Here is a 24,288-nt window from a genome sequence, read left to right as displayed (position 1 = left end):
CCTGACTCTTATATCAGTAGATACACCCTAACAAATTCCTCTCCACGGGCAGACTCCATAGTCCGAGAGCGAGGAGAAAGGAACAGAGTGACAGAAATGGCGGAAGAGGCGCGAGATAGCGAGAGCCCGAACGAGGGGGCGCACGAAATTGAGTCGCAGATTAAAGGCGCTATGCACTCACGCGTGGCTCACTTCAAAGAACAAGCAGAGTACTCTTTCTCTCTACCTCTATTGTGCCCTAATCAGTTGGCGTGCAAAACGCCGTAGTTTCTCTGTGTGATTGCTTATCATAGTGACAGAGAATCAGTGTTTTTGGTTTCAACTAGGTGTACAAGCCTAATAGTAAGAGTCCTGTGGTTTACATAGTATTTTTTTTTTTTTTTTGGCGGAAGAATGAAGTATTAGGAGTTTTACGCTTCTATTCAATTTCAGGGTTTTGAAGGTTTAGCGTGTTGACATGAAATATAGCATTTTCTCATTGTTATTCATAATCTTTTAGTGATATCATTTCTTCTTGTGGTATTACCTCTCTGTTGGTGTGTTATTTGATGTCTATTTCTTGCACTGATTTTGGGAAGTGTTGTAAGTTGTAAGCTGTTTACAAAATTTCCAGCTGTGTTTGTATCTCCCTGGGAGCTTAGTTTTCACATTTTTTTCTTCTTAGCTAGGTTTTTCTCCTGTATACTTGTAACTGAGTAGCAGTTTTCGCTTTTAATGATATTTTGATTACTTATATAAAAATAAAAAAATAAAAAAATAAATTGTGTACAATTTTTGGGGTCTGTCCTATGCACCAGTTTAAATGGAAGAGTTTCGTGCAAATCATGGTTTAGCATTAAATTTGCTGTTTTTTGTTAAATGATTTTTTTGGTAATGCTCATGCTCATACTCATGCATCAAGAATTTATTGATTGAGAGTTAGGGGTTATATTGTGAATGAAATTATTGGTATATATTGCTCATTGGTTCATTTGTTGCATAAATTTGGAACCAATGTACCTGCTTTAAGTTTTTTTTTTTTTTTTTTTTTTCCCTGCACAAAAAAGGGCAAAGGGGGGCAACCAAATGTGGCATCTCTACCTAGTGTGACCGTAGCAGCCTCTACTCACTGTGTTGTCAGTCAAGAGGGGCATAGATGGCACAGGAAGATGCTCCTTGGAGATGAATTGAGCCACAACCTACCCTAGGCCCGCCAAACCTTCAGTAACACCAGGGAAGGGTCCTGTGGATTGAACTTGGGACATAACCCTTGCGGGCCTTGTAATGACCCTTAAATAGGGCCCCTGGTGCCACAGAGCCACAAGGCTCGATGGTTGCTTTAAATTGTTTCATTAGTATATTAGTGAAATTTGTTGGCCTTGAGCCTTTCATGGGCCATTCAAAGTTGAATTATTTATTTGATTGTTTTTGGATGCAGTTCTTTGACATTTGAGGGGGTACGGAGATTGTTAGAGAAAGACTTGGGGTTGGAGACGTATGCTTTGGATGTGCATAAGAGACTTATAAAGCAATGTTTGCAGGAGGTATCTCTTTGGATCTAGGAACTCTTCATCCACTTATAATCTGAATATGCTGTAGTCAAAGTAGAACATTCTACAACTGAGATGCTTTCTCTTCGACTTTGAATTCTGTCCTCATGTAGGGGAAATGGTTTTCACGGTACCATATCATATTTTGTGCCTTTTTTACAAATAAAAGTTAAATGTAAAGGAAAAGTCAAGCTATAGTCTAGAAAAATCAGAACAAAGAGTAGATAAACAAAACTGATTAGATACTGTGAGGTTTACCAACTCCTTTTCTCATTTCTAAGGGAAGAAGCTTCAATGCCACAAATACACCAATAGGCAATAGTGTTGGTCTCGGAAGTCTTATCACTCTAATACTCTTCTTACTAGCACATATCCACCATTTGCAGAACAGATCGAATGCAAATTTTGGCTGTGCCTTAGCAATTGTAAAAAGAGAGAACAAACACTCACAATAATGGAATAGCGAGGCAAAAAATGAAGAGAACATGCTATTTGTGATATTGCCCAACCAATTCTTTTCTTTGCTCATATAGGCCCAAGAAAAGAACTTATCTTTGACTTTCAATTGAACAAATAATGTGACTTTCGGTGGATCCAAGACTTCAAATGACATCAGGCATTGATAGGCCGAGAGCCATCTTCTTCATCATGACTTAGAAAGGACGGAATATTAGAGTGACTGAAATTAAATGAGGCAACATGCTATTGCTATACTAGTCTGTATCATCACAACTAATATTTACATAGGATAGAGGCATAGAACGCCATGCAACTTCTAGGGTTCCTAGTGCATCTCATATATTGAACAAAACCACATAATTCTACATTCTAGCCCACTTTTACATATCAATTCCGAATAGCTAGGTGATCACCCATGAGGCATCCACGCATGATAACCCTCTTAAAGCTTTATTTTACTTTTGAAACCACTAATGAAAGCTTTTAGATATCCAACTCCATTAAGATTTTGTAGAGACCACTAATAATGGATTCTTAAAGCCTTCTCGAGATGGTCAACGGTTTCGCCCCTATGAGTGATGCAGTAGGATGTAGGCATATACTAATCTTTATCGTGATCTTCATGCTAATTTAGTTTAGGTTATTCAAGGGTATTTGATGTTATCATTATTTTTGTTACTGTAATTGGCTTAGGTTACACACATAATCAAATCTGTTTAACAACCCACAACTTTACTCTTCACCTCCTCAATTATATCATCATTATCGTTGTTATTATTATTTGTATTTATTAGTATTTCATCTATGGTGATGTATGGCTAGGAAAAATTAGATTAAGGGTTATGGTGGACCCAGACTTTATCCTTCACCAAATAAGCAGGATAAGAAAAGACTAGTCGTCTAGTGGCAAATTCTGATGGACTAGTGGACCTGTTGGGTTTTGGACTAGTGAAAATAGTAGAACTGCATCCTCCGCTTGATAGTTCAATGCATTGGATTTTAGATGCTTTTAAACAATTTTGTTTGGAAATCTGATTGTTGATTCAAACAATTTTTTCCGGATTCTAATTGTTGAGAAGGGATGCATAAAAGCATTTTCTTATTTATTTATGATTGAATGAATGTGTTCTACCATTTTAAATCTAGTGCCTAGATGGTGCTGATGATGACAATGCCTCAAAAACTTTTGGGGAGATGGGGGAAAAAGGTTCCCCTAGAGGAGAAGTGGCAGAGGCATCTGATGAACTTCACTTAAAGAAAGATGTAAATGACTCCGAAGACTCTCCAGTTATGGGCCTTCTGACAGGACATAAGATGACAAAATCAGGAACCGAGGAAAATGAAATCAGTGGAAATAATGAAGCTCCAAGCGAGAGCACAATAAAGAAAGCTATTAGAAAAAGAGCTTCTTATGTCAAAGCTAATTCGGAGTATGTTACCTCACCCTGCAAATTTGTTACCTGTTTATTTTTTTTGGCGTTTCTATCATATTAACATGCTTTGTCATTCATCATATTTTTACTTGATTCTCTTCTATTTTGGTCTTTATTTACTTTGTTTCTTTTCACTTTCATATTAAAAATTACTCATGAAACACCCCCCCCCCCCCCCCCCCCCCCAACATTTCTTCTCATTGTCTTGTCAGGGATGTTACGATGGCTGGACTTCGTCGACTTTTGGAGGGAGATCTTAAACTTGATAAATATACTCTTGACCCCTATAAGAAGTTTATAAGTCAACAATTAGATGAGGTGAGTAAAATCTGTTCTGGTGTCATTAACTTCCTGGAGCAAGTATAAGTCTAACTTTTTTTTTTTTTTTACTTCTCTTTATTATTTATCAGGTATTACAATCTCATGAAGTTTCTGAAGACAAACCACCAGTTAATGTCAAGAAAAATGTTAAGAGAGTTTTTCGTAGCAAAGCATCTAAAAAGGTCAGCAGTGAAGAGAGTTCGGGTTCCTTAGATAGCAAAGGCGATGAGGAGGAAGAAGAAGAAGAAGTGAAACCTAGAAAGAAAAGCATTCCAAAAGGAAAGATGCAGAAGTCTGATCTTACAAAACGGAAACCTGCAAAGGAGAGCAATGTATCTAACAAGAAACCGCGGAAGGCTGGAGAAACAATATCAGAGGATAATAGTGATGCAGAAGATGGTGGACATGTCTCCGAAGATGATAACTCTCAATCATCTCCTGAGAAACCTGTGAAGGTTATCTTTCTTACTTTTCCATCTCCTTAAAGCTGATCAGATAATACATCGCTTGTTGAATTGCTTTTTTTGCTTGAAATGCAGAAGAAAGAAGTTTCAAATCTTACATATGGGAAACGTGTGGAGCACCTGAAATCAATTATCAAATCTTGTGGAATGAGGTTTTTCCTATTTGACTCACTTTGCATGACATATATTTGTCAAGGTTGATGTCTTAACATTGTTGATCTCTTTTACAGTGTTCCTCCATCAATTTACAAGAAAGTAAAGCAGGTGCCTGAGAACAAACGTGAGGCCCACCTGATAAAGGAGTTGGAGGAGATACTATCTAAAGAAGGATTGTCTGCAAATCCTTCAGAAAAAGGTATGAATTGTGATTCAGCTTATGATGCCCTTGATCTTCGACTGCGAATATATGCTTATTGAGTTTATGGGGTTTACTTCTGAGAGATGCTTTAGACACCAAGTAAAAGACGGAAAAATATGTTCGAGATGGTACAGACATTCGTGTCTTCCTCGGTAGTTAGATAGATATGATTTCACCAGCCTCCTCTCACCCAAGCCAAACGATGGAAAGAGGAAGTAATTTTGTTTGCTGTGATTGGTTGTTCTTGCTTTCACAGAAAAAAGTAATTCCAAACTATTTTTGCTCCAAATACCATTAGAAAATATTCTAGTGTGGGCACCATTCTTCCTTGAGATGGTCGTGAGTCCACCCTTTTGAGGCAAGGTCTTCAGGTGTTGCATGGTTGTATGCATTCACACACCTATGTGTGCCAAGCTGCATGCACTTGGATGCAGTGGATTGACACGATAATTTTTTCTTATGCTCAGAAATCAAGGATGTCAGAAAGAAAAAGGAAAGAGCGAAAGAACTTGAGGGCATTGACATGAGTAATATTGTACAGAGTTCACGTAGAAGGTCTGCTATCAGTTTTGTAGCTCCTCCAAAGCCAAAAATACCAGTTGAAAGCGAAGGTGATGATGCTGAAGATACTGAAAAAGACAATGATGTAGATGATGATGATGACGAAGATGACGAAGATGACGATGATGATGAAGAGGATGATGATGGCAGCCAGAGTGAAGAGTTTAATGACGGTAAGTTATTAAGATTTTAAAGCTCCCTTTTATCTCAATATTGGTTACTTCAGAAGCTTCCAAACAGAAATGGCCTGGAGGGTTACGCGAATGTGGGTTCTGTAGCTGGCAGTGCTTCTGCTAAGTATTCTGTTTGTTATTTATGCTTACGTAATGAGGTCAAGCACCATAATTTACATCATTTGGTTTGTGCTAAGAATGTTTGTATTTATGCCAAACCAATACAGTTATTTAACTTAAACTTTTTTGAGCTATTATGTTTTTTTTACTTAATTTGCCTCTTTTGGTCCTTAGAGAAAACATGTGTTGGTAATTCTTAATATACTGTTGATGTATGATCTGTGCGCTCAGTCAGTTAATCAATTAAGCTGCTGTGGTGGGGAAAATTAAGAAGGGGAGCAAAAAGAAAAAAGGGAAATTTGGTATATATGGAGTAGATTTGGTTATCAGAGAGATATAGGATGCATCCTCTGTTTCTCATTTTGAGAAAAGCTACTGAACGCAGTATGCGATGATTTTTACTTTTTATTTTTATTTTTGGTTATGGATATGAGATGGTGTGATATTATAGTATTTGAAATTCAACTTGCTACATTGTACAAGCATGTGTGGAAGTAAATACTGCTACTGCACTTGTTTAATAGTTGCACCTTTTAAAGCTGTTATCCCAGTACCCTAACTTTATCTTGACTCTTTCTATGCAGATGCTGATGAAGACAGTGATTAATTTCTTCTTGAGAGGACTTGGTTGCTGATAACAGGAGCCTGAACAGTTAGAGTAGAAGAATGTACACTGTAATTTAGTTTCATTATTTCATTTGGGTGTGGAACAGTGGTCAATGGTTGTAGTCTTTGATGCAGAATTTGTATTCAACTTTGCCAATTAGGGTTTTAAACTTCAGCTGTATCAGTGACTGAGAACTCAGAATGGGGTATCCTTGGTCGGTGAAAGTAGTAGAGTTATGAAAGCAGTATTGCTAATTTTTTGTATGTTGGTGTAGGTTACATTTGGTATAAGTTGTGATGAAGGCTTGTAGTGGGTCTGTTTTGATGAGTTTACCTCCCAAAATAGCTCTTTATATGTTTCAGTTATACTGATCTTGATCTTGTTGAGTCTGGAAAGAATTGGACAAACCCAACATGAGATTTGAGCCTTAGGTTCTAAATTCATATTTCTGCAAGTAAAACCAGTTCAAGGAGCGGATTTTGTAAAATAGGGTAGAAAGGATATGTATGATCTGTTCTCCAAATTGGAAAACGACATAATTTACTGTTGGTATTTATCAATTATTAGATTCAACCAAAATATTTGTTGAGACAACAGAGGGCAGAAATCAACCTTGCTGTTGGTGAAAGACCATATGTTTCTCATGCCCCATTGGATCCCAACAATGTTGACAAGATTTTACAAAGGGAATATATGATTGTTTAACAACAGGGGCCTTTATTTATTTATTTTATTATTATTATTATTTTTTTTTTCTAATTGAAATGGAGAAAAGGGATACAGCAGGGGCCTTTATTAAATGAAAAACCGAGTCCCAACAATGCTTAGAATCCAATTTTTTTTTTTTTTTTTATGAAGTCCAATACGGTTTAATATCTTTCACAAAACCTTGATGACTGCTCCAATTCATAAAAACCTTTTGCCAAGTATTCATGACATCATGAAGCAGTCAGCTCCCCCTGGGAAAGGATGCTCCTCACTTCATTTGCAAGATCCATCACATGTTCGTCTTTACATCCTATCCAAAAAAGAAAAGAAAAACAAAACGAGAGAGAGAGAGAGAGAACTTTTCCCAGTAAGAGCGAAAAACTAATACAACTAGTAATAGATAAATCTGAAGGTTATGCAGAGAACCTTACCAATTTGAGCAAGAGCCTTCTCAAGTTGAAAAAGGTAGTCTCTGTTGGGTCCTGAAGGGCCTTCAGCGTGAATGATTTGCCTGCACAACAAGAAAAGGATACAAAGGAGGAATCATCCAACTAGCAGAAAAACTGGACTGTAACACATATTAAGTGTAGGGTTCACTGGACGAGGGGGAGCAATGATTAATGAACATATGGTAAAAAAGCATCACAAATACAGTAAAAGCAACTGATATCCGGACTTTGGAAAAGATAAAAATAGTCATCTCTAACAACATATAATGTTATCTGATCATCCAGTCTTCTAACAATCAAGATCATGAGATAATAAAATTAGACTAAAACTAAATCGTGGCTTAATTTTTTAATTTGTCAGTCGGACATAGAGACGATTGCACTTCATAAATTTAGGTAGGTCTCACTACTCGGATTCAAGATTTCAATACATATTTTTATTTCAAAGCAAATGCAGATCTAAAGTGCATATACCAAAAGATGCATACTTGGCAATATCTTCAAGAGAAGCAGGCCCCAAGTAATTCCTGTTGAGCTTCTTGTCTGGAGATGCAATGTACCTAAACGGGGAAAGTTTAGGTTTTGATCTGGTTGGCTTGTGGCAATCCAACATGTATAAAAGATATAAAGTTCTTGATGGTTTTGCCACTTACACCATTACTCCAAAAACAGTGGGCGTTGTAGCTGTAGGTTCCTAAAACAGATTTCAGTAGATTAACTTATATAATTGATACATTCATTGCGATATTGACGCCAAATACTAGCATGTAGAACTTACAGTGAAGAAATCAAGATAAGCTTTCTTGTCGTACTGTTTCTCCCTCACTTCTAAATACTGTGTGCTTATAACAGGAAAAAACAAAAAACTTCTAAAAACTGTGTGCTATGAACATCATCAAAAGGAATTCTATTAAAAAGTATTAGTCATGGGCTGCAGAAAAAACTCAGACTGAAAAGTGAGATTGCAAAACATGTTAAGCATCTCAACAAGTTTACAATTTGTTAACAAAATGACAATTCAGGACTGATTGATAACTAGTTGAAAGATTTTCAAGCAGATTACAAAAGCTCTTGGTTGATGAAGTGCTTTGCAAGCTTCAAATAATAGATATAATTTTTCACAGAGGGCGATTTCAATCATAAAAGATTGTGATTCATCGAGTCATTCTGCTGACTCTTGGCAGCAACCTAATTAGCTGCACAACAGCTGTAAGAAGTATATTTTTACAAAAAGCCTTACCATGAAAGACTAGAAAAGTGAGTGGTTTTGTAGTTATAGTGAGGAGAACCAATATAGTATTTTTACAAGAGATGTGTTAAGAGGGAAAAGACCAAGGGGGTTGATGTTTAGAGACCTTTTTATCAGGGAATAATTCCTTGGAACTGAAAGAGATGGTGATTATTAGATGTATGAAGTTGTAAATATTCATATTGTATTCTTTTTTCTTTTTTGTCAAGGAAGATAGTAAGAGATCAGATAGGCATGCATATAGGAAATGAAGATGAGATATATAGCATTCAGCACATAAAATCCCAACAGACAATAAAAAGCCACGCGTAACAACTTTGATGGCAATGATCAAATTAACTGTGTGTCCCAAATTGAATATAACTATAGGAGCAGTTGAGCAGACCTAAATGGACCCCCTGCTGCTGCACTGCGCATGTGCGTGGAGGTGCATATCCTTGAGGAAAAAGGTTGAAAAAGAGCAGAACGTCCTATATGGAGCTACTACCATAATACCATACTATGCTTAACCCTCTTAAGAGCATAAAGGAGTTTTTCTTTGTTAAAATGATATGTTTTCCACATCAAATGCTTAAAATAATAGCTACGCCCTCATTTGATTAATGAAATTCAGAGGTCTCCTTTCCCCTGCTTCAAACCCCAAGCGACTAGCTTAATGTTCAGTTTTGTCATTCATGTAAAGAGGCACCGAGAATTGTTTACAAGTTTGTAAATGGTTACAGTGCAAATAATGCTAGTCCTAATCAGTTATTAATATTCAGTTAATCATATGGCCACTAATAGAACACAAGTAAAACCAAGAAAAAATTTAATATTTATTAGTAGCACAAATTAGATGAAATTTCAAATAATAAACTTCAAGAACCTTACCGTTAGTGCAACCTCTTCATCTTCCTTCTTAGTGACCCTGTAGGCAACTCCCCACTATGACCTCGCAAAATTCCAAATTTATCTACTTCACATATTTGTCTCATTGATAGTTTGAAATTCATGACTAAGAACTTACTTATGTCAACTCAAGAACTAAACAGGGGTATGGCATACAAATATATTGTACGTAGGAGACTTCTATGTTCTGTATACCATTGATGAACAGCTAGAGGCTGTTTCTTTTCTCTGACAAAAGACAACCTATGCCTAGTTGGGTGCCTTCGTTTTTTAGGCAAACATATATAATGATGTTAGTGAACATTATTTGTTGTATAACAATCACATGACATGTTTTCCTTTTCTTTTTCTTTTTTTGGTAAATTGCTCTACTTAATGCAAGCGAGGTTAGCTATTCGTTTGTGTACAAGTTAAGTGGAAAAATATGAACTTATTTAGATGTCAAATTTTTTTCTTTGACAATTAAGTAACTAGAGGAGATGAGTAAAACCATTGCATCAACATCATGAACAGAACTTGCCTCAACCTGCCCAACCAAACAACAAAGCACCTAGCAATTTATCACATTTTGCTCTGTCAATGAAATTTGGAGTAAAGAACTTAACATTTTATCTCATGATACACCTCTAATTTACATTCATTTCATATTATTGACTCGTTCTGTTAAATGTCGGCATGCCAACTAAATCATTGGATTATGAATTACAATCCATCAATTAAATAGAGTAGATTATGTCTATTCCATTAGACATCTGCAATGTAAAGATAATAGCTTTCACCTTACCACACAATAATCACTGCATGATTGAGAATTACCAGCACTCAAGTAATAGATAGACCAACAAGAAAAAAATGATAATTGAAAAACAGGAAAGCGGGCGTCGATGTTTGTCAATAAAAACATACACAGACTTCCCCTTCTGCAGGCTCCAATGTCACCGTCCTCCCTGGATACTCCGGTGTCCCTCTGTGGTCCGTACTACCTAAATTGTAATGACCCACCAGACAAAACATGAACAAAATAGAAGGAATATACATAACACACAACACACGCACACACACAGAAGAGTACCTTGATAGAAGACACGGCGATAGTCTTTGATGAAACCAACGAGGCGATGATCGTGGTTAAAGCCAGCTTTCCATATAAGAGAACCATACCCAAATACCCACATCACCATCTCTCTCCCACCTTGTTACTCTCAGTTTCTTTTCTTTCTAATACAAATTATACAATCTCTGGCTCTCAGAGAGAGAGAGAGTCTATGTATCGAGTGGGTCTGGTATGCGCAAAGCTAGAGAGGACAGAGGCTTTGCGAATTGCGACCAATACTTTTGAGGCCAACGGGTTTGTCGGGCCTCCACTAGGAACTCGCCATGACAGCACAGAATCAGGATCCCCTCCCAATAATGGGAGAATATGAGGGTCCATATTCTTAATCTTGGCCGTCCAATTTAATCATATGGCCTACAGCTTGCCACGTGTCCTAATATAAATTAAATACTAAAATATTAATTAACTTTTAATAAGTGAATAAAAATAAAAATAATAAAAAAATCAAATCAAATAAGGAGTGTCTGGCCACCCCAGTTGAGTTTAGGGATGGCTTTGGCCATCCCATGGCCCTTGGGGGTAGCCCTAAATTTTTATTTTTTTATTTTTTTATTTGGACACTGGGAGTAGCCGGACCACTCCCAATTGGCCCTTGAAGGTGGCTTATGCTACCCCCGATCCACCACCAAGGGTCATAAAGTGGCTTCGACCAACCCTACAGCCCTTGGGGGTGGCCAGGTTTTTTTATTATTTTTTTGTTATTTGATTTGATTTTTTATTATTTTAATTTTAAATTATTTTTTTAAAGTTAATTAATATTTTAGTATTTAATTATAGTATGACACGTGACATGCTGTAAACCATGGGATCAAATTGGATGGCAAAGATTAAGAATATAAGACCCTCATATTCTCCCAATAATGGAGGGGATCTTGATCCAACAGCACAAAGGAGAGGGTCTCATTTGGATTTCCATTTTATTTTATTTTGTTTATTATTAATTTGAAGGTAAGTTATAACCGCATGAGAAATTAGATATGATTTTACTAAAATAGTATACTTTGATTATGATTTTTCTTTTTCTTTGTAAATAATATTTCTAGATTATAGTTGTTTTAAGCATTCTTTAAGACTAATATTAATGTAATATGGGTCTTAATTATAATTGATCAGAGTCAATGGTTGTGATCACGATATTGTTTATTTTGGCTTTATTAATGTCACCCATTCTTTGTGTATATGGTTGTTTTTTTGTTTTTTTTGTTTTTGTTTTGTTTTGTTTTGTTTTTTGTTTTGTTTTTTGTTTTTTTTTTTGTTTTTTTTGTTTTTTTTTTTTAAAGTTTGTGAATATGGGTTTAATTTGCAATTAAAGACCCCTAAAAAGATTTTGGGAACTTTTTTTTTTTTTTTTTTTTCCCTCTTAAGGTAAATATTGTAAAATTTCATTGAAATTAAGGATCATGAACAAACAACTTGCCCACTAATTAACTATAGTGTTCCATTCAAACTTGCTCAAAGATTGATGGTTTCCTTCGCTAAATAGTGAGCAACTTCTTCGATTTCTAAGCATTTATCACAATAATTATCTAATAAATTTTTAATGAAATTTGACATGATTTAGGATTACAAAGAATAATGCATACGTGTGTGTGTATGGGAAAGGAAAAAACAAAAAACAAAAAAAACTTGTGTTTTTTATAAAAATTTAGAATACTAAATCTCCTGCTACAATTTTTTTTTTTTAAATTCATTATAGTCCACATTTTATGAAAATAAATGTCACATATATAATCACATTTTAGTAGTTGACGTAGTAAATATCACGTGAATTATCATATCAGTTTATAAAAATAATAAGTATCGTGTGAATAATAAATGTCAATTCAATAACTTGATATAATATGAATCACGTTAACTATCAAAGTCAACTTCTAAATAACTTGTATTAAAAGTTAATTGTATTTCTAGCAAGTATTCTTTGCTTTTAGCTTCACCCAACACTTGGATGAGATGCGAATAAAATAAAATAGATGTAAAACAAGGTTCTTCATTCGATGTCGAGTACAAACAGGCCGGCCCCACGCTCCAACAAGCCCACTAACAAAATCAAAATAGTATATATAAAAGACTATTTCTAACCTATTATATGTATTTGACATGTGATTAAAATATATGAAATTTTCAAGCCCATTTTTAAAATGCATGTTTTCTTGGGACCCAAATTAGAAAATAAAATTTATAATATGGTGGGGGTGACTCTGATTCCCCTTTTGTTTATCCTTATCACAATTTGCATTTTAATCCTAGGACGAGCATAACACAGGCAAAATGTCCTATATATTATTCTTTTCCATTATAGATTTGGTATATATATTTCTTAAGCATAAGTCGTAGGAATCAGAACCTAAACCAAAGCACCGAAAGTAGAAGAAAAAGAAAATATAGAATAATGTCATATAATTAAAATGACATGATAATATTAAAAATTAGTTTTTAATATTAAAACAATATATATAATTAACAACATATATAGCAAAACATAAATAACTTAATTATTTATATAGCACTCATTGTAATTGATCCCAACGAACATTAAATAAGTTAAAAGATCGATACACATTAATCCAAGCTTGGAGAAAGAAAGTGTATGAAATCTTTCACAACCCTAGCTAGACTGTTGCTGGATTCTTTAACAATATCCCGTTATTGCGACTGGTGTCGATTGATTTAGTAGTGTCCGTGATTGGTAGTTCTTGGGTGCCACTTTTCTCATCGATTTCTATCACTTTTGAGATAATTGGAACATCTTTGCTTTTACCCCATACGACAGTGTAAAGGCCGAAGACTATGAGAATGGCTCCAATTACACTGAAATATATATGAACAAACATTATATATATGTAAAATTTGGAAAGATTAATGAAGAGCATTAATATTATATATACCTTCCAAGGTGGATTTGCTCAGCTAAAATAATGGAGCCAAGAGCAGCAGTGATGATCATGCAGAGTGGGCTAAAAGCTGTGATGAACACAGGGCCACGAAGCTTGCTTACAAATCCTTGTACATAATATGCGATTCCCGAACAAACTATCCCCTGATTGTAACATTTTTCATAAGATATTTAAAGCTGAATCTTTTCAAGTGTACGTATAATTAATATGCATGCATGTAGTTATTGCAGAATAAAGGAAAGATTTGTGAGCATGGGATCGATGCTATATATATATATATATAGTTATAGACTTACAGAATAAACAGCGGCCAGAAGCCTGGAGTCCCATCCAATGGCCCAGACGCTCATGTGACGTTCCATCACAAGCGTCACGATTGAACCTTCCAACATGCCCATCAAGCATATCCAAGCTGTGAGAGACAGCTCCGCAGGGTACTTCTTCAACGTAAATGACTGAGAATTACCCACAAGATAATTTCAACTCATTAATAATAATAATAATAATAATGGATTAATGTGTAATTAATTAATTAATTAATGAATTAAACTGACTTGGAGAATAAAGAAAGCCGCCCAGCCACAGCAACTGCCTAGGACCATTAGCGTGCCGGTGACCCAATGGTGATCGGCGGATTCGGCGCTGGTTTTGTGGTGGCTTTGGCCGCGGCCGCTAATGAAATCAAGGATGGGGCCTTTGTACCACGTCATTACCATTGCTCCCATCACCGATATTACTGTGCCCACCACCTTGGCGGCGCTGTGTAATTTCTTGAAATTCACTGTCTCTAACCTGTACATGTTATTTTGCGCAATCATTAAAATTTAGCATGAATATTCCAGGAAAAGTACCGAAACACCTCATACTGATCGATTTTATTTTATTTTTTATTATTTAAATTAAAAGAATAATATATTATTTTACATGCAACTGGCCCCTGGTGTGTCTATTTTGTGGACCCAGTGTGAGCCAATTGTTGTCTCCTAACGCTACATGATGATATGGCTTTTCATTAATTAATTAATTTGCATATATATTAGCGAACCATGACGTAAGTAAATAAATTAAAATGAAACTAGCTTGTACCTGAAGATGATTGCCATTATAAAGGTTATTGCGGGGAGAATATTGGCAGTGGCAGATGCAAATGTGGCTGACGTGTACTTCATCCCCAAATAATACAAGTTCTGATCAAGCACCGGCCTGTAGAAGGTAATAAACCAATATTAGACCTTTATTCATGTTTTACTGCTTCTTTTTTCTTCCTAATAAATGATTTTCACAGCCCCCCACCCCCCAAAAAAAAACCTAAGAATCAAGAAATTAATTAGCTGTTAATTTCCGGTTTAAAAGTTAACTATATGTAATTAGCAAACCCATTGAGATCGCTGGATTTGTGCAGAGCAGTCTTTTTTTTTTTTTTTTCCAGAGAATTCATGAATATTCCTAGATGTATAGTTAGTCTCTGTAATTTTGTAAAGGTATATATATAGACATCTTTCAACCAGAAAATTATGGTGGCTTTGCATATGCTGATCACCATATGCAACAGTCCATGCAGAATACCATTAAGTGATTTCATGGTGTCCATGAAATAACAGAATCCCCATTCAAATTAAAGAATTTAATTATCTTGATTAAAATAAATAAATAAATAACAGGAGATTATATACATGCATCATGCATGCATGCCTATATACGTACAGTCACAAATACCTATACAAACAAGTACCAGATAATTAAACGCATACATGATATATATATATATATATATATACACACATGTAAACAACTAAATAAGGTATATATTTAGAGCATTACTCCAGGAAACCAAGGGCGACAATTCTGAGGAAGATGGGCAGAGTCATCTTTGGTCTGATTTTCCTGCGCGCAAAAAGAAGAGAAAACAAAATTAATATTCATTAAATTGATAAAGAAAATAAAGTAGAAGGGAATCTAGCTAGTTCAAATATCAGTGTATATATATGCGCACGTGTGAGTGAAAGAGAGAAAGAGACTTTTCAAGAACAATCGCAAAGGGAGCGATCACAAGCGTGGCAACAACATGACGATACGTGGCAAGTACGTAGTGGCTCATGCCTCGCTTCAAAGACACCAAGGAGATGATATACATTCCTGCGTAACCAAACTGCAAGGACACCATTGCCACGTAGGGTTTAGCCTTATTAATGGCTTCGGAAGACATCCCAAACGCCATCGTTCTCTCTCTCTCTCTCTTGCTCTTACTTCTTATAATTTGTGGCTGCCACCACCAAAATGAGAAACCGCCTTCTTAGTTCTTATAGACAAGAAAAAAGCAAAGAGAAAAAAATAAAGAAAGAAAACCCAGTTATGCACTACACGTAGCAACGCAAGTCGAAAGCATTTCCAGTCACACTCTCTCTTGGATTCCCTTATCCATTGAATTAATACCTTCACATTAATATATATTCCCTTTTTACTGTTTTGGTGGGTGAAAAAACACCATATTACAAATGTTGAGGTGGCGTGCCTTTAAACCCGTTAAATGTGTGAGCCAGCTATTATTCTTTTTGCTTGTGGGTTTGGGAGGTGAGAATTCCAGGTTTAACTTGGAAAGGAGACCTACGTGCAGTAGGTTTATTTCACCGACTTGCTACTTCCTATATAAAGGTATCAATGCATGTAGCTTTGGATTTTTATGCATCAACAAATAAAGCCGCACAAGTTGTGGGTTGCTGTGCTCTGTGCATCAGACTAACAGAGCCGTACAAAGATGAAAACAAAAGGTGGGCTGCTGTGTGTAATCAAAGAGCGCCAACTTTTTTTTTTCTTGATTTTGGAGGAGCCAAAATAAGAGAGAAAAAGAAAGAGTGTTATTGTGTGATGCAGTGTGACTTAGTTGGCTGTAGCGAAGAACAACAATAAAGCAGCGGATAACTAATTCTAAATCTTGAGCCTATCAATGATTTATGAATTCTTCTAAAACAATAGATACTCTCTAAAGTTTAAAAGAAAAGAAGAATAAACTCAACACTGAGTATTCTCATTAATCAAAATCAATAATAATCAACAATTGTTTTCTCTGGAGGCTATAAACATATATTTATAGCCTAAAACCCTAAACCTAATAAAATATGATATAAATACTCTCAAAACCCTAAACTTAATAAAATAACGAAATAAAAACTTTCAAAACCCTAACCCTAATAAAATAACAACATAAAGTCGGCTAGAAAATAATAAAATGCGGAAAATAACATAATTCCCCCCGTGTGCGCTCGAGCGCAATTACGGGTGCGATCGAGCGCAGGTGGGTGCTCGATCGCAAGATCAGGCGCAGTACCAAGGGATCCTTTGAACAGGATCTGCATCATTCTCCCCACGTTGGAGAGAATTCATCCTTGAATTCGGCCGGTTCTTTCCACGGTCCTTCGAATGTCCAGTCAACTCATTCCACGCGCCATTTCTCAAGATCAAAACAAGGTAACACCCCAAAATAAATGTGATGCTTCTCATCATCGAAATACCTTGATGGTTGTCATGAAAGCCCCATACACCATTTGGCAATACTTTAGATTTGTTCTCTGTTCGTTCCTTTTCCCTTCCATGTGCCATGAAGATACTCAAGATTGGGTCAACCATTGTTTCCCTTGTGAACATATATTCCTCATCTGCATAAAACTCACCATAATCTTCGTTAGGAGAATTTAAAGTATCTTCAATACTAAGGAAATCAACATAATCAACATCTTCACCATTAAAATTAGACACTTCACCTGAAAGATCTTTATCAATCTCTTCATAATCGCCAACATCATCGGTGGGTTCTTCATCTCCCAATGGGTCATCTTCTTCGGGATAGAGACCGCCAAACATGGGAAAAAAAACCCATCTTCTTTGTGTTCCTCCGTGGGTCTTTCCTCTTCTCATGAGTCATGAGTCATCTTCTTCAGGTTCCTCATCATATTGGTGGGGAATCCCAATCCATGAATCCTTGCAAAGGATCTTCAACATCTTCATGTCTGAACTCTTCATCAATGAATTCAGACTCTTGAAACTCTCCATATACATATTATTTTTCCTCCTCCAGATAATATGGATTGAGTTTATGGATTTGTGGTTGGCAAGTAGGGGTCCAATTGGCCTGTCGTGGACTCTTTGCCTCACTCCATGTTTCCCTAAACATTTTTTTTTTTTTTTTTAGGAATTTTCTATTTTCTTTATCACAGCCATAGACTCTTGTCTCCAATTTTGTGACTTTTGGCCCATGGTATAACTATAGGGCAAGAAAGCGACCTACATATATTTCAATAGTTTTTCCCAACTATTGATCTTTAATTTGCCTTCCCGCTTCCTAGTTTTCTTCAGTTGTTGCCACCACACACCAACTTTCCCCCAGAATGTATGTACCACCAAAGAGACTCGTTGTTCATTGAGCACCACGTTGAATTCAAAACCTCTTCAACAACCAACACCCAATCCAGAAATTTGTCGAGTTCTAGATCCCCGTCAAATTTCGGAATTTTGAGTTTGAATCTACTTACCTGCCAATTGGTATGAGCTTGCGCAAGGTGCTAATGTCCCTGCTTTTGGCGCTCCGCAAACAGGTTTCTAAATCCGTTCCTATGTTGACCACACAAGTTGAATAATTTGGTAGTGAGGTCTTCAATTTGATCCTTCATAGCCCTGAATCGATCCTCCATGTGTTGCTAATGTTCAGCGATAGTTTTGCCTTTCGCCTCCGCGAATCACGGTCTTGGTTGGCGAAGACGACCGTTCGGCCCACTACTCATATGCCGCAAGCAAATCGCCGGTTGCTCCTTACATGCTGTCTCCGTGCACACGCGCACCTCGTTTATGTCTGCAAAGCAGTTGCTCCTCCCCATTCATAGAAAGTAATTGAGCTCTGATACCAGCTGATGCAGCGTAACTTAGTCGGTTGCAGCGAAGAACAACAATAAAGCAACGGATAACTAATTATAGATCTTGAGTCTATCAATGATCTAAGAATTCTTCTAAAAACAATAGATACTCTCTAAAGTTTAAAGAAAAAGAAGAATAAACTCAATTCTGAGTATTCTCATTAATCAAAATCAATAATAATCAACAACTGTTTTCTCCGGATGCTATAAGCATATATTTATAGCCTAAAATCCTAAACCTAATAAAATAACGAAATAAAGACTCCTAAAACCCTAACCCTAATAAAATAACAATATAAAGTCAGCAAGAAAATAATAAAATGCTGAAAATAACATAATTCCCCTTGTGTGCGCTCGAGCGCAATTATGGGTGCGATCGAGCGCAGGTGGGCGCTCGATTGCAGGATCGAGCGCAGTACCAGGGGGTCCTTCGAACAGGATCTGCATCATTGTGGAAGAGAAAAAGAAATAGAGACCAACCGCCAAGAGTTTGTTTTTGTGTCTTTTGTATTCTTTCGGAGAATTATCTATATTGTGATAGTGAGATTTGGGTATATTGAGGTTTTAGGCCTGAGTGATTTTCTCTCCACTATATTTTTGTACTTTATATTTCATAGTGAATTTTTTCGTGATCGCCTCCACCAGTGGACGTACTTCACATTGAGGGAACCACTTAAATTTTGGTGTTATCTTGTGTGTGATTGGTCTCGTCTTATTTCATCGTAATTGTAATCACATGTTTTTGCACAACAAGTGGTATCAAAGTTTAGGTTCAAGAAATCAAATTGACGGCAAATATAGTGAGTACCAAGTTTGAAGTTGAGAAGTTTAATGGGAAGAATAATTTCTCTCTTTGGCAGAAAAGGATAAAGGATTTGCTGATTCAACCAATGAGTTCATAAGGCGTTATTGGGAAAGGCGAAGAGGCCCGAGAAGATGGAGAATGACGTTTGGGAATAGATGGATGTGAAGGCTGCTAGTGCAATATGTCTTAATTATTAGATGAAGTCATTCACAATTTGATTGATGAAGAAAATGCATAATCAATTTGGCAGAAATTGGAGAGTCAGTATATGACAAAGAATTTAACGAATAAGTTATACGTGAAGAAGCAACTATATGGTTTACAGATGGAGGAAAATACAAATATGCTGGAGCACCTCAACAAGTTCAACATGTTGAATACACAATTGTTGAATTTTGCAATGAAGATTTGAGAAGAAGATAAAGCGATACTTTTGTTGACATTGCTTCCCCTTTCTTATGTTGTAATACCCCAATAAAAATAATTGTCTTTACTAAAAGATTTTCTACAAAGAGCGACTAAAAGACTTTATATAGAACATGGTTTTAGGAGTGGGCAGATTAACCGGTTACCGATTACCGGCCATGTACTGGTTTCGACCGAACCGATATTAACCGTAACCGATATACCGATATCCTTATCGGTTAAATTTTTTATACCGGTATGCTTATCGGTTCGGTTCGGTCCGGTTAGAAATTTTATATCGGTTAACTGTTTAACTGATATAAACCGTTAAGTAGGGATGCCAAAACGACGTAGTTTTGAGATTATATATATACCTATGTAAACTTATCTTAATTTGGGTTTGGGTATGTTTGATTTTTTTTATAGTGATGGCATTAGATGAGATTTCTTTGTCTTTGGTGAAAACATTTTTTATTAACTAGTTTTGTTAGTCTAATTAGCATTCATTATGTTAATTAGTCCATTTACTTTGGAAAAATGTATTTTATAATAGAAAAAAAAAAAAAAAAATTGTGGTGGATCAATATAAAAAAAAACGTCAATTTTTAGTCCGAAAAACAAATATTTGAGTCCCAACAAAAAGTATTTGGGTTCTCAAAAGTAAAAAAAAAACTCATTTTTGGCCCAACAAAATAAATCAATATAAAGCTCACGATTAAATCGGTTAACCGGTTTAACCGAACCGTTTAACCGTGTACCTTTATAACCGATAATTTCGGTTAAAATTCTTATTAGTCCGGTATCGGTTAATAAACCGTTTAACCGAAAATTATCGGTTAATAATCGATAAGAGCCAAAATCGGACCGTTTTGACCGATACCCAGGCCTACATGGTTTTATAACAAAAGACCTAAGCCTATACACATAACCAAGACTTTTAGAAGTTTTGAGGTAAAAACCCAAGCTCACCTCTTTCTCCTTTGTCTCTAGTGAGGACGTAGGACAAAGGACCAACGTACGTACGCCTCTAACCTATAGTAAGTATGTACTGGGGACCACACCAGACGTACGCTACTATTGGGTTGACCACTGGTTAATGACTATACGTATGATGCAACCTTTGGACAGTTGCGTAAATAGTACTAGACGTACGCCTCTATAGTACCATACATATGCTACTTTTCAGAGTAGTTTGCAGCGTATTCAGCTTTTCTCACCTATAAATAGCCTACTTCCCCTCGCCCCTTGAACGCATTTGTCGCTCCAGACTCCCTGTGAAACCTCTTGTGTGAGTGTCTTGTAAGTTTTGTGAATTAGGAGAGAGAAGGAAGAAAGCTTGTGTTCTTGCTATTTTTTTTAGGTAACCCATGCTCATTTCGATGTTTTTAATATTACTATGTTATAAGTTTCAAATACACTGTGTTAAGCTCTTGCATTCCTTTTCACAAAAACAAATAAGCGTTTTCAAAAGAGTTTAAATCACCTATTTTCCTCGTATTGCATGTTGATGTGTTTTCCTTACAAAGCATGTGCTCATTTAGTAGCCTAGAAGAAGTTATAGTAGCCTCTAGAATTCATAGAAGCCTTGAAACTCAGTTTGGAGCTTTCGACCAGAATACCTAACTCATTGACCGGACGTACACTCTCGAGCCCGTACGTACGGCTAGGAGGTCAGGCGCCTGCCCTTTAGCTCCACTTGGGCAACTTAAGCTCTAGCAACCCTTTTTTTTTATATAGGACCTAGTATCCTACTTGTAAAGGTCCTCTAGTACTGCGTATAACGACGTGTCGTATTTCCTTATAGTAGGGTTTAGTAATGTCGGAAGATTCAAGCGAGCGTACGAGGTAAGTAAATGCTTACAAACACTTTTCTTAAAAACGTGAGATATGTCAGTTGACTGACCACGAGTATGATATAAGCATGTCTACATTTTGTAACTACTTGGTAACTGCTTTATTAACTGGTTGATAGGATGCATTGTATGACATGGTACACCGGTATGTGCGATATAATGGCCATGAACTTACTATATAGACTGAATGTTATGGTCAAATGTGCATGTGTTATATGGGTCAAAGATCCAATGGTTGTTTCATAACCAGCATAGCCTTAACGGGTGGTCACTACAAGACGTACATCATTAGTGGTGTGAGCCACTCGAGGTCAGACTCGGTCTTGTATCTAGTGTTATGAACGGTAGTGTACAATATCTGGGGCACCAGTGTTGTATTACAGGTCCCTCAGGACAGTGCTAACTCTGCTGAGAAGATGTAATATCTCGAGTAGACTATACATGAGAGTTATGACTTATAAAGCTAGTCTTTTTGCATTAAAATATTTGGGTGATTGCCGCCGAGAGTACACAATCCTTTATTCAATCAAACCAAATTTTTCGAGGTGTATTAACGGAGACAATACATTCTTTTCAAATGATTACTAAAACTGCACTTTTATTTCTGCTTAAATGGGCTCATGGCATACCCAATTGTGAGGTTTACTTACTAAATCATTAGACTTACGATGTTATCACTTTTACAGGGAGTATGTCTTTAAAACCCAAAAGTGGCACTGTTGTCACCACAGACTTTACCTTAAAGAATTACATGTTGTTATCAGGTTTGTTTATTATTGTTGTTAGATGCTCCATGACTTTGAGTTTGAAGATTATACTTGTCCATTTGATGATTTATTAGTTTTCTCAGATTTGTTTCACATTTCTATGCATTAACTCTGATAATGCTAGAGGGGCGATTTCCCATTGGCCACAAGTTGGTCTTACTGGGGGAATTGCAAGTAATCCTACTAGGTTAGTCAAGGTTGATTTTGGGGGCATTACATATGATCACTTGGTTACGACATTATTATATGGGAAAGAGAATCTAGCATTTGAAGAGGTGACAAGATCTCTCTTATCACATGAGACGCGGAGAAAACCTGTCAATGATCAGGCTGATGGGCTTGTTGCACGATTCGAGCCAAAGGGCGAAAGAGATAAGTTTAAGGGAAAGAATGGCAAAGGTAAGCAGTCTCGGTCTATGTCACGATTGGCACAGGGTGGAGAATCTTGGTCAGATGCAAAAGATGTGGAGTGTTAATGTGCTATTATTGTCACAAGAAAGGGTACTACAAAAATTTTTGCAGGCTGATGAAACAAGACCTGGAAGTAGGGCTGGCAAAATAGGTACCTGGCATGACTCGATTACGACCCGCAGGTACTCGTTACACGATTTGCCAATACACGAACACGACCTGTTTAGCTAAACAGGTAATCGGGTCTGACACGATTATAACACGAAAAATAGCTTGGTAATCCGACACGACCCGTTTTACCCATTTAAAATAACTGGGTCATATTGGGTAGACACGACCCGACACGATTAAAATAACTTATTACTTTCTCTCTTTTTTTTAGAAAAAAATGACTAAATTGTGAGAGACCCTTACATCAACAAATTTTGCAATTTCGTCCCTTCCCTTCAAACACCCCATGACCGGTTCTCTGCCACTGGCAGTCGGCTCCACCGCACCTACGGCCGGCCAGTTTCTTTCTCTTTACTTCCAAACAACAATGGTGAAACCCAACACGAAGTTCGTTATTTACCTTGTCCAAACGGAATGAAACGAGTCATTTCAAGCTCTAAGTTCCGGTTCAAACGTTTTCTTTCTTTCTTTCTTCTTCTTTTTTCCAAGGTGAATTAGTACTACTAAGATTCACTGTGTTTTCTTGAACTTGGAGGTGTGAAGTTTGCACTTTTCAAGTGGGCATTTGTGATTGTCTCTGGGTTTGGCGTTTTGGGAAAGTTTATGACTAGTCGAACAAGGTATGGGCTGGAATTGGCTTTTGTTTCCGTTTCTATAATGGTTTTTAGTTCAATTTTTTTCCTCTTTTTTCTGTTTGGTTGCTAAGAAAATCGGGGAAAGTGATGGAAAAGAAAATCAAATTGTTGAGCTCGACCCAACCCAGATTTGGAAGCTCTAATGGCCACAGAATCCCATCTCAACAACAAGATCAACAACCCAAGAAAAACCCAATCAACAAAACCCACATAAATTGAAACCTTAAATCAAAATCCCCAAATCAAAAGAACCCAATCATCAAAACCCACATAATTTCTCTTCTCCATTACCCATCAACCTTCACAAACCCAATCTCTCTCTCTCTCTCTCTCTCTCTGGGTTCTCATCTACCTTAAACTTACAAATTTCGACGATGACCTTCGATGTATTCCAAAGGTGGCTCCTTGAATTCCGGTGCAGCGTGTGGCTGGAGAGGTGCGGTGGTTTGCGGGTTGGTGGCTTGGTGGGTTAGAAGGAAATTGAGGATTTTTTTTTTTTTTAAAAAATAATAATAAATAACGGGTCTGGTGGGTTGACCCGCTGGGTAAACCCACCAGACACGAAATTAATCCCGATTAAGACCCGAACCCGATAAGGCCAAACCCAATACCTATTTTTCGTGCTGTGTTCGTGTCGGGTTCCCAGGTCGTGTCAAAATTGTCGGCCCTACCTGGAAGATAAGAAGAATCAGAAACGTTCCACAGATTCAATGAGTGTGGCCGATGGTGAGTCTAATGACAACGAGGTTAGCGCAGATGTTCTTTTAGTTTTCTCAAGTAAAAATTCTCTCATAGACTCTTGGTGTAGTGCCCCATATTTTAAAAATATTATTTTAGAGATATTTATTTGATGATGATTATTTTAATATTCATAGTAGCCAATGATTTTAATTCTTGGAAAATTTATAGTGTTTCGGAGAGTGGTAATTAGAGAATGGTAATTTATGGAATAATAGAATAGTAATTGGTAGAAAGAGTATCATATGGTAGTTAGAATAGTGATGGAAGGT

General features: G+C 36.6%; 3 protein-coding genes across 3 annotated transcripts; 1 reads left to right on the top strand and 2 right to left on the bottom strand.

Annotated features, from left to right (window-relative positions):
• The first annotated feature begins 28 nt into the window (after positions 1–28).
• LOC132167033 (uncharacterized) lies at positions 29–6,352 on the top strand. The gene is made up of 9 exons (XM_059577928.2): positions 29–209; positions 1,418–1,523; positions 3,135–3,418; positions 3,634–3,739; positions 3,832–4,197; positions 4,282–4,358; positions 4,437–4,561; positions 5,032–5,298; positions 6,003–6,352. The coding sequence occupies exons 1-9, from the start codon at positions 97–99 to the stop codon at positions 6,023–6,025; spliced, it is 1,467 nt and encodes a 488-aa protein (XP_059433911.1). The 5' UTR covers positions 29–96; the 3' UTR covers positions 6,026–6,352.
• A 438-nt stretch (positions 6,353–6,790) lies between these two features.
• On the bottom strand, positions 6,791–10,694 carry LOC132167035 (ChaC-like family protein). The gene is made up of 8 exons (XM_059577930.2): positions 10,392–10,694; positions 10,226–10,302; positions 9,302–9,355; positions 7,961–8,017; positions 7,836–7,876; positions 7,671–7,742; positions 7,165–7,244; positions 6,791–7,043 (listed from the first exon to the last, which is right to left on the bottom strand). Exons 1-8 carry the CDS (start codon positions 10,498–10,500, stop codon positions 6,964–6,966), a joined length of 570 nt encoding a protein of 189 aa, XP_059433913.2. The 5' UTR covers positions 10,501–10,694; the 3' UTR covers positions 6,791–6,963.
• A 2,255-nt stretch (positions 10,695–12,949) lies between these two features.
• On the bottom strand, positions 12,950–15,560 carry LOC132187755 (WAT1-related protein At4g08300). Its single transcript, XM_059602178.2, has 7 exons — positions 15,346–15,560; positions 15,149–15,211; positions 14,414–14,530; positions 13,882–14,119; positions 13,624–13,782; positions 13,319–13,470; positions 12,950–13,241 (listed from the first exon to the last, which is right to left on the bottom strand). Exons 1-7 carry the CDS (start codon positions 15,543–15,545, stop codon positions 13,043–13,045), a joined length of 1,128 nt encoding a protein of 375 aa, XP_059458161.2. The 5' UTR covers positions 15,546–15,560; the 3' UTR covers positions 12,950–13,042.
• Positions 15,561–24,288: the final 8,728 nt, after the last annotated feature.

This window comes from Corylus avellana, chromosome 2 (assembly GCF_965113065.1).
Source record: "Corylus avellana chromosome 2, dhCorAvel1.hap1.2, whole genome shotgun sequence".
Taxonomy (NCBI): Eukaryota; Viridiplantae; Streptophyta; class Magnoliopsida; order Fagales; family Betulaceae; genus Corylus; species Corylus avellana.
Note: the sequence above shows the minus strand (reverse complement) of the source record. Positions and strands in the feature narration are given on the sequence as shown.

Excerpts from the sequence above, each read along its gene's own strand:
- LOC132167033 (XM_059577928.2), top strand. The coding sequence starts at position 97 with ATGGCGGAAGAGGCGCGAGATAGCGAGAGCCCGAACGAGGGGGCGCAC. Across the intron at positions 3,419-3,633 it reads TATGTCAAAGCTAATTCGGA|GGATGTTACGATGGCTGGAC; the intron begins GTATGTTACCTC and ends TTGTCTTGTCAG. Across the intron at positions 4,562-5,031 it reads TGCAAATCCTTCAGAAAAAG|AAATCAAGGATGTCAGAAAG; the intron begins GTATGAATTGTG and ends TCTTATGCTCAG.
- LOC132167035 (XM_059577930.2), bottom strand. The coding sequence starts at position 10,500 with ATGGTGATGTGGGTATTTGGGTATGGTTCTCTTATATGGAAAGCTGGC. Across the intron at positions 8,018-9,301 it reads ATGAAGAGGTTGCACTAACG|TATTTAGAAGTGAGGGAGAA; the intron begins GTAAGGTTCTTG and ends ATAAGCACACAG. Across the intron at positions 7,245-7,670 it reads TCTCTTGAAGATATTGCCAA|GCAAATCATTCACGCTGAAG; the intron begins GTATGCATCTTT and ends CTTGTTGTGCAG.
- LOC132187755 (XM_059602178.2), bottom strand. The coding sequence starts at position 15,545 with ATGGCGTTTGGGATGTCTTCCGAAGCCATTAATAAGGCTAAACCCTAC. Across the intron at positions 13,783-13,881 it reads CGGCTTTCTTTATTCTCCAA|TCATTTACGTTGAAGAAGTA; the intron begins GTCAGTTTAATT and ends GGTAATTCTCAG. Across the intron at positions 13,471-13,623 it reads TTCTGGCCGCTGTTTATTCT|GGGATAGTTTGTTCGGGAAT; the intron begins GTAAGTCTATAA and ends TGTTACAATCAG.